Source organism: Haemorhous mexicanus, chromosome 10 (assembly GCF_027477595.1).
Source record: "Haemorhous mexicanus isolate bHaeMex1 chromosome 10, bHaeMex1.pri, whole genome shotgun sequence".
NCBI lineage: Eukaryota > Metazoa > Chordata > Aves > Passeriformes > Fringillidae > Haemorhous > Haemorhous mexicanus.
Genome location: NC_082350.1, coordinates 5,781,476 through 5,789,551, shown reverse-complemented (window position 1 = coordinate 5,789,551; position 8,076 = coordinate 5,781,476). Strand labels below are relative to the sequence as shown.

The window sequence follows — 8,076 nt, the reverse complement described above, 5'->3', positions numbered from 1 at the left end:
GGAAAGGAGAGGACAGGAGCAGACCTGCCCTGGATTTGCTCTGGATCACCAAAGTCCTCACAAAAAAGAGCTCTCTCCATGTTAACCCTATTCCATTTCCACCTCTACCTGGCAGATTTTTCCCTGAACACCCACCTGACTTTCTGTAACTTTCTCCACTTCTTTCACACCACGGGTAACACCCAGCAGGACAAGCCCCAGGAGGGGCCAGTCACAAAGAGCATGAGGTGGCCCAAAAAGCTCCTGGCCCCCAAAGATGCCAGGATGGTGGCTCTGTGCACAGGGAAGGTCACAGCTGGAACACCTGTGTTGGGGAGCCTTAGAAACCACCCCTTGGGCTGCTGATATCCAGACATGGTTATTTTTGCTTTTCAGCAATCTCTCTCCCTCTTTCAGGTTTTCTGCTACCCCAGTTATCACTGTGCTCATCATTCTCCTCCAAAAACATCTGTCTTTTCCAGGGGAACAATCTGGAGTATGATCCATAGCAAAAAACACTGACCAAAAGAGCTGTAGCACAGTAAGGGCCCCAAGTCCCTGGGGATGTGTGAACACAGCAGGTTCCTGACTCAGGGTCAGGCAGCTGCAGCAAGAAGGGACTGAGTTTATCACATCCCACTGTCCTGCCAAAGCCATCCCAACACAGCCCTGCCAAGCTGCAGCCTCAGGAGCAGCACTCCCAGCTGACAGAGCCACGGGCTGAGAACAAGGTCAAGAGAGCAAAGAACAAAGCAGAGAGCTGACTGGGGAATCAAGAAAAACAAGAAAACAACACTCAGACTTTCCAGTTCTGCTCTTTTCCCTCAGCCACTGGGGAAAACCAGCCCTGAGTATTTAAATATTTAAAAAATCATGGAGGGAGGCCCAAAGAACTCCTGGAGTTCTGCTCTGTGCTCCGGGCACAGCCCCAGCTCAGCCACGGCCGTGCAGCCACTCCCCAGCCCAGGAAAGCTGAGGCATCTCATCTCCATCCAGCACAGCCACAGGCTGCCACAGCCACCTCCAGGGCACAGCAGTGCTGCTCTCCACCACAGCTGGCTGGAGCTTTCCTGTGCACATCACCAAAGTGCCTTTCAGTTATGATTTGGGGGTGTTTTTTGCTATGTGATTATCAATTTTTCAATTAGTCGGACCAAGAAGTAAATACAAAACAAAAAAGAAGCCAACCCCAAAGCCCTCTGTGTGCAGAAAACAAAGTTTTTTGACAACACAGACCTGGCCTCAGAGCAGGAAGGTTGATCCCCAGCACTGTGCTGAGCAGGAGCAGAGCCCCATCCATGTGGATCTGACATCTCTGAGAAGAGCCAAGGCAAAAGCACAGACTGAAGCAAGACTTGAGAGCAAACATTTAAGCATAAAATAATTTACTTAAGGAATACTTCTTAAAATAACAACTTAAAACCCACCATGGCCTCATGGTACCTCCCCCCCTTAAGCTGAGGCTGGTGCTCAGCTTCTGCATCTTTGCAAGAGCAATCACATAAAGAAACAGCAATGTTTTGCCCAAAATCATTTCAGCATTATGGATTTGAAGCAGGCAGCCCAAGACCTCCAGCTAAAGGAGTTCAAAGCATGACAAACACGTTCCAACAGGACTCTGCCTGCAGGAAACAGAAGAATGTAACATGTTTGGTAAATATAACCCTCCCCACCTCCTGCACGGATGGCTCCCGAGGCTGGAAATGCAAGGACCAGCTTCATGACAGGCACAGGCCTTTGCTGAAGGCTGTTCCTGCTTTTCCTAACACTTGGCAATGCTGCAGGGAGGCAGGAAATGCCCCAGAGAAGGAAAAGAACACAACAGATGAGTTGAGGGATGAAGGAGGCATCAAACTACAGGGGAGAGGGGGCTACAAACTACAAAAAGGGTCTGCCAGGAGCCAGCCATCCCCCAACCCTAAAACAGGGGAAGCCACAAAGGAAAAATGACACTGCACTAGAACTCTGCAATGTGCAGTGAGACACAAACTGGGAAAATCTCCTATTTCTTTCCCCTCTTCCTTGAGCATCCCTGCCACAAGGAGGAAGCACACCCACGGGCTGGCAGCGCCCTGACTTTCCCTCTCACTCTGCCATTAGTGCTGACTAATTAATTACACATAAAGCAAGACTTTCCTGCAGCCAGTGCAGCAGGAGGCAGCAGGAGACTGCACAGCAAATGCCTGGCAGGTCCCAGCTGCATGTACAGATCTGAAAGTGAGCCCATCTCACAGTTTCATGCCATGACCCCCTGTAGCTCTGCCACTCTTTGTTCCTGGCTGTGGGAGGAGAGCCTGGAAGGAGAAGCTGAGTGAAGCTTTCAGGACACAGCCCTCAGCTGAAGAAAAACTCCCAGGAGCTGATCAAGACAGGAAATCACCAGACATGGGCACAAAGCTGGGCCCAGGGAGCAAAGCAGGGCAGGCAGTCTGGTTTGGGCATTTCACACTCCTCCTGCCCCACAGAAATGGGGCTGCACCAGTTTGGAACAATGGGAAGGCAGACACAAAGAGGAAACCAGCTTTTTCTACTCTCTCAATGCCTGTCAAACTTAGGGAGCTTGTGCAGTGCTCCCCAGCAGTCCCAGCCATAAGGTGGTCAGTGGCTCTGAGAGGCAACAGGGGTCTAAACCATGGCAGGAAACAACAGGCTCACTCCAGTCTCTAAAACTCACCTGCCAGTGCACTCCTTCCTAATTTGCTTGGCAACTACCAGATGAAAAGCCTAAAGACTAAGGAAAAGAAAAGCCCAGAGGTTCAGCAGCCCAGAGGAGGGCAAGGGAAGAGGGGAGAGGATAAAAACATTGCAGCATGAAGGGACAGTCAGAGGGAATCACACCAGCAATTGTCAGGTCTCTCCCAAGCCCACGAGCAGCAGAAGAAGACACCACAGTGCTGACTTCCAGCTGAAGTTCCTTCTTTTTACATCAAGATGAGATTTGAGTGCTCCAGACCATCTTTTTCCCTTCAGCCCCCCAGCCCTGTCCATCTGTGTTCAGGCCACCTTCACCAGCCACTTCTCCAGGGCCTCCAAGTCAGCCTCGCCCTCCTCTCCCTTGCTGCCTCGAGCACTGCACTCCACAAACTCCACCTTCATGGGCAGCTGGGAGAAGTCAAAGTCCTTGCCCTTCTTCCCCAGCTGGGCAGGGCCCCCTGTGGCTGAGCCATCCAGGCTGGTGGGGGCTGCAGAGCGTGTCACCCGCAGGGTATTGCTGCAGGGAGAGAAGGGAAAAGGGTCAGGAACTGGGGACCAGGGGAATATCACCTGCACCATGGATCTGGGATGTCTGGGGTGTCAGCAGCATGCCAGCTACACCAAGGACACAAGGCCCAGCACTGCCCTGTGAGGCTCAGCCAGGGCCTTTGGCCACTGTTGGAAGGCACAAGTGCAGAGGCTCAAGGGAGTAGGAGGGCACCCGGGTTTGGTTTGTAATAAAGGATAGCAGAAGTCAGATGATGATGATGATGATGATGATGATGATGTCCTTATCCCAACTTGCCCACGGTAACACTGGAATAACAGTGCCTAACAGGGCACAACAACTCCCTGGAAATCCAACACCTACACACAGGTAGCTGGCAAATGCTCAACATCAGAACAAGCAACCCTTATTTTCCTGGAGAATGTGAATGTGTGGCAACTAACCCCAGGGTGTTCAGCCTGGAGGAAGCACGGCACAAACAGCCCTGCTGCCGTCTGCTGGCCAAAGGGGTTATAGATCCAGGGAATCATTTAGCTTGGAAAAGCTCTCTAAACCATGGAGCCCAACTGTAAACCCAGCACTCCAAGCCCCAGATCAAACAGACTGCTCCCAGCTCCACAGGGAATTCAGACAAGGCTCAAGGGAGCTCACTGAGCACTAAGGTAAGAGAAAAAGGACAAGAGGAAAAGCTCAGAGGGACTGAGATCCCATTTCATACTTACAGCTCTTTCTCCAGCTGTTGCTGAATGAGTTTTGCCGATTTTGCCATTGTGACATCTGGAGAGAAAATAAGGAAATCAGCTCTTTGGTTGTCAGAATTCAGAACCTTGTTCCTCCCCCTAAAGTAAGGCCAGGTCACACTGTGCAGTCACTGGAGCTACCAGGACAAGGACAGCTGTGCCTGCAGAGGGATGAGAGATGCTGGAGCTTTGGGATAGCAGGCATGAATGGGAACAATCCAACAGTCTGACACAATGAGGGAATTAACTTCTTGCTGGGCAGGAAGATACTTCAGAGGATGGGTTTGATGCAGCAGCACTTCCTCCTGTCCTGTGCTTTCCACCTGTGGCACACAGAGCCATGAAGGCCTCAGGCAACTCCTCAGTTAGGGCAAGAAATAATTACAAACTGCCCCAAGACATCCAACTGTTACAGAGGGACCCACACTTTCACTGTAGAACTTGCAGGAATCTGAAAATTGAGTCTTTTTTAGTAGTTGGGTGTTCTCGTTACTCCAGAGAAAACATGGAACCCTGGCAGCTGAACATTTTAACTTTAAAGCTGCTGAGTGTATAGGGATAGTTCATTGTGCTTGAGCTGATCCTAGTTCCTGCTGCCTGGATGGAGACTGAGGAACAGCTCTGCACAAAGCCAGCAGAAACAAAAAGCCACACAAAATCCACCTGCCTTACTTACACCCACCCAAAATGCTGCAGCTCTCCCAGCCCGTCCTCAAACAATCCTGCTGAGTAGTCAGAGCTTAAACCTAAACTCCAACCTTCCTTTTGCTGCAATCCCAGCTCCAGCAGGTGTGGCAGAGAGCCCTGCAGGACTGCCAGGCCCAGCCCAGGGTACCTTGCTTGTTGCAGGCGATGAGCAGCGCGGGCGCGTTCCTGAGCACGGTGCTGTCCACCAGCACCTGGTACAGGAACTCTGCCACATCCTTCACCTCCCGCTGGAAGGCCACGCTGTCCACCACAAACACGATGGCTCTGGGGCAACAGGGAAGGACAGGGGATGGGGATGGAGCTCTGCAGCCACCTTCCCCTGCAGGTATTCCAGCCTGGGCTGAGATCTCCACATCTGGGCTCACCCAGCCCAAGCGCAGGCTGGCAGCATGTGCTGGATGAAATACATCCCATGTATTTCATGTATTTGATCCCATCAGCTCCAGCCCCAGCAGGAATTCTTCCCCTGTCTGCCCCAGATATCCCACACCCCCCAGACCCCCCTGCTGCAGTGGCTTTTCCTGCTGGTGCACCACCAGCACAGGTAAGTAAGAAATTTGTGGTGTGATTTTGGGATTGTCCTGTGCAGGGTCAGGAGCTGGACTCCATGATCCTTGTGGGCCCCTTCCCACTCAGGATATTCTATGAAGGAAAAGCAAAAATTAACCAGCAGCACCCCCCCCCCACACAGCAGAGCTCTGACTCTGGGGGCACCACCAGGCCAGCTCACAGCATTCCCAGCACCATCATTCGATTTATCCCTTTCTAAAGGACCACCTGCCCCCTCCTGCCCTGCTGATCCCCTCCAGGTTACCTGGCTGCAGCTTTGAACCTCTCCAGGAACTGCAGCCTCAGACTCTCATGGCCTGGAAGGTCGATCAAGGTCACATTAGTGCTCTGGAACACAGGCAAGAAGGAATTAACAACACCTGATCCAGGGGCTCCTGTGATCACAGACTGGGGAAAACCAGCCTGACCCTGGATTTGTGTCCTGGAGGCACAACCCCACCTGCCCTGACACAGAACACAACAGCCTCACCCACTCACACACACCAAGCTCCCCTAAATGCACCAAACCTTGCTGGGAATAACACAAAAAGTGCCTTTGCAAGAGCCTTTTTTAACTGGGGGCTCCAGAGGTTTCCCTTCCCAGGAAAGGAAGCAGCCAAAGGCAGGAGGTGGCAGAGAACACACAGCTGAGCAGGGCCACGTCCCTGCTCTCCAGATAAGGCTGCAGCAGCCCCTTCCTGCCCACGGCTCTTGGGTTTCACTGGAAACCTTGGCTATGGTTAAAAAAAGAATCAAAAAAGCAATCTGCCTTGCAAATACTTGTCTGCTCAATTAAAGAGACACAAAAATGAAAAAAAAAAATTTCAAAACCGCTGCACATTATTTTACAAAGTTTTTAGCCTTACTGTCACACTGTTGTTAAGAATGACTGGGCAGGTGAAGCCACAAAACCTCCCTCTGCTTTCACAATTCACCAGCAGTTAAGGTGCTGCCAGCATTGTGCTCTCCCTGCCACGTGTGCATCCAGCACAAGAGATTTCCAGAATGAATGAACTGCCAAAAACTGAAAACTACCAGATCTGGGAACCTAAAAATAACAGGACCTAAAAACAACAAAATCCTTTCTGGGACCATTTAAAGTCCAGCTGGAGCCTCTGCTTAAACCTGATGAAGCTTTTTAATTTCAGGTTTTCTTGGCAGAAACAGAAATTACTGCTGAGGAAATAAACCAATGCAACAGAACAGTGAAACCCCCAGATCTCCCTCCTGCTCCAACCCAGAGGTGTGGTTTTCAGTCAGAAATGTTTCACTATTTTACAAGCAAAGTGAAAAAGAACCTGTGGAGCTCAATACATTATACATCCTAGTATTTCTTTCTCAGTATGGATTGCCTGGAAAAACCCTGTCCTGCACTCAAACTGGGGCCTGAGCAGCAGAAAAATTCCCAGGTTTATGAGGGGGAGCAGGAAAAAGCTGCAGCAGGGCTGGGCAGGGCACTCACCTTGTCCTGGCTGAGCCTGTAGACAGCAGAGCTGTCGGTGATGGAGGTCTGGGTGTCCCGGTAGCGCCCCGACAGCAGCTGGGGGAACAGGCACAGCGTCAGAGCCAGCAGCCTGAGAGGCTCCCCAGCCCCAAACCAGCACCAGCACCACCCTCAGCCTCCTCAGAAACTGAAATGGTCCCACAGGGTAATGGGCAGCAGAGATCTGATCACAGCTTCCTGCAGGGAACTACACCTGGGGTCACTTTCCCCAGCTAATTAATTAATAAGTGGTCATTAGGAAAATAAATACTTATTTGTATTGTGAATCTCCACTAAAACAAGAAGGAAGCCTTCAGAGTTTTTCAGCTTGGACCAGGGCAAGCATGGCAGTGCCCCTTTCTTTTTCAGACTTAGCAGTAACAGGATATCCAGGGTTGGAAGGGACCCACCAGGACCATCAGCCCAACCCCTGGCCCTGCACGGACACCCCAACAATCCCAGCCAGTGCCTGAGAGAATTGTCCAAACACTCCTGGAGCTCTGGCAGCCCCGGGGCTGTGCCCGTTCCCTGGGAAGCCTGTTCAGTGCCCCAGCACCCTCTGGGGGAAGAATCTTTCCCTGATATCCAACCTCAGTTCCCTTGGCACAGCTCCAGCCGTTCCCTGGGGTGCTGTCCCTGGTCCCAGAGATTGGAACTGCAGACTGCTGTGAGGTCAAGCATCCCTAAGCCTTTTATTATGTGACAGATTCAAACCAAAACTCAATTTATTTGGACACTCCGTGGTGGACAAAACTCGCTCTCCATCTTTCCTTAAACCTATAAGCCCCACCTTTCAATCTTTTCATTAAAAGATTAAAAATCGAACTAAAGGCAACTCCTTCACCTCCGTACCAGAGGCCCCCGCGCCCTCCCCGCTCACCCGAGCGAAAAGCAGCGTCTTCCCCGCGTCGCAGAGGCCCAGCAGCAGCACGGCCTTGCGGCTGCTCTTCCTGCCCTGCACGAACCGCCAGAGCACTGCGGGAGAGAGCAGCGTGAGGAGGATGAGGAGGAGAAGGGGACACCCGAGCCCGCCGCTGCCGGCACCGTCGCGCCCTCAGCAGGCGGCGGGGCGGGGGGAAAGCGAGGTTCCCGCAACTCACGGAAGGTGATGGCGACGGCGATGAGCGCGACGAGCACGGAGAGCACGGCGGGGCCGCCCAGCTCCCGCCGCAGCGCCGCCAGGTGCGGCTCCAGCCCGCCCGCCATGGCCCGCACTCGTGGCCACGCCGCACTTCCGCTTCCGGCCCCGCGGCACGCCGGGAAGGGCGGGGCGCGGGGGCTCACGGGAGCTGTAGTTCTCCCCTGAGGAGCGTGGAGGAACATGGAATGGTTTGGGCTGCAAAAGCTCTCTGACCCCAGCGCTGCCAGGGCCACCACTAAGCCACGTCCCGAAGTGCCACATGCACAGGGCTTTT

General features: G+C 52.6%; 1 protein-coding gene across 1 annotated transcript; it reads right to left on the bottom strand.

Annotated features, from left to right (window-relative positions):
- Positions 1-1,347: 1,347 nt before the first annotated feature.
- On the bottom strand, positions 1,348-7,920 carry SRPRB (SRP receptor subunit beta). The gene is made up of 7 exons (XM_059855091.1): positions 7,762-7,920; positions 7,542-7,636; positions 6,641-6,718; positions 5,444-5,526; positions 4,757-4,893; positions 3,904-3,958; positions 1,348-3,190 (listed from the first exon to the last, which is right to left on the bottom strand). The coding sequence occupies exons 1-7, from the start codon at positions 7,865-7,867 to the stop codon at positions 2,974-2,976; spliced, it is 771 nt and encodes a 256-aa protein (XP_059711074.1). The 5' UTR covers positions 7,868-7,920; the 3' UTR covers positions 1,348-2,973.
- Between the last annotated feature and the right edge of the window lie 156 nt (positions 7,921-8,076).

Coding starts and splice junctions, on each gene's coding strand:
- SRPRB (XM_059855091.1), bottom strand. CDS start 7,867: ATGGCGGGCGGGCTGGAGCCGCACCTGGCGGCGCTGCGGCGGGAGCTG. Junction 4,894..5,443: donor AGGTTCAAAGCTGCAGCCAG/GTAACCTGGAGG, acceptor CTGTTGCCCCAG/AGCCATCGTGTTTGTGGTGG. Junction 3,959..4,756: donor CATCGCCTGCAACAAGCAAG/GTACCCTGGGCT, acceptor TTTTCTCTCCAG/ATGTCACAATGGCAAAATCG.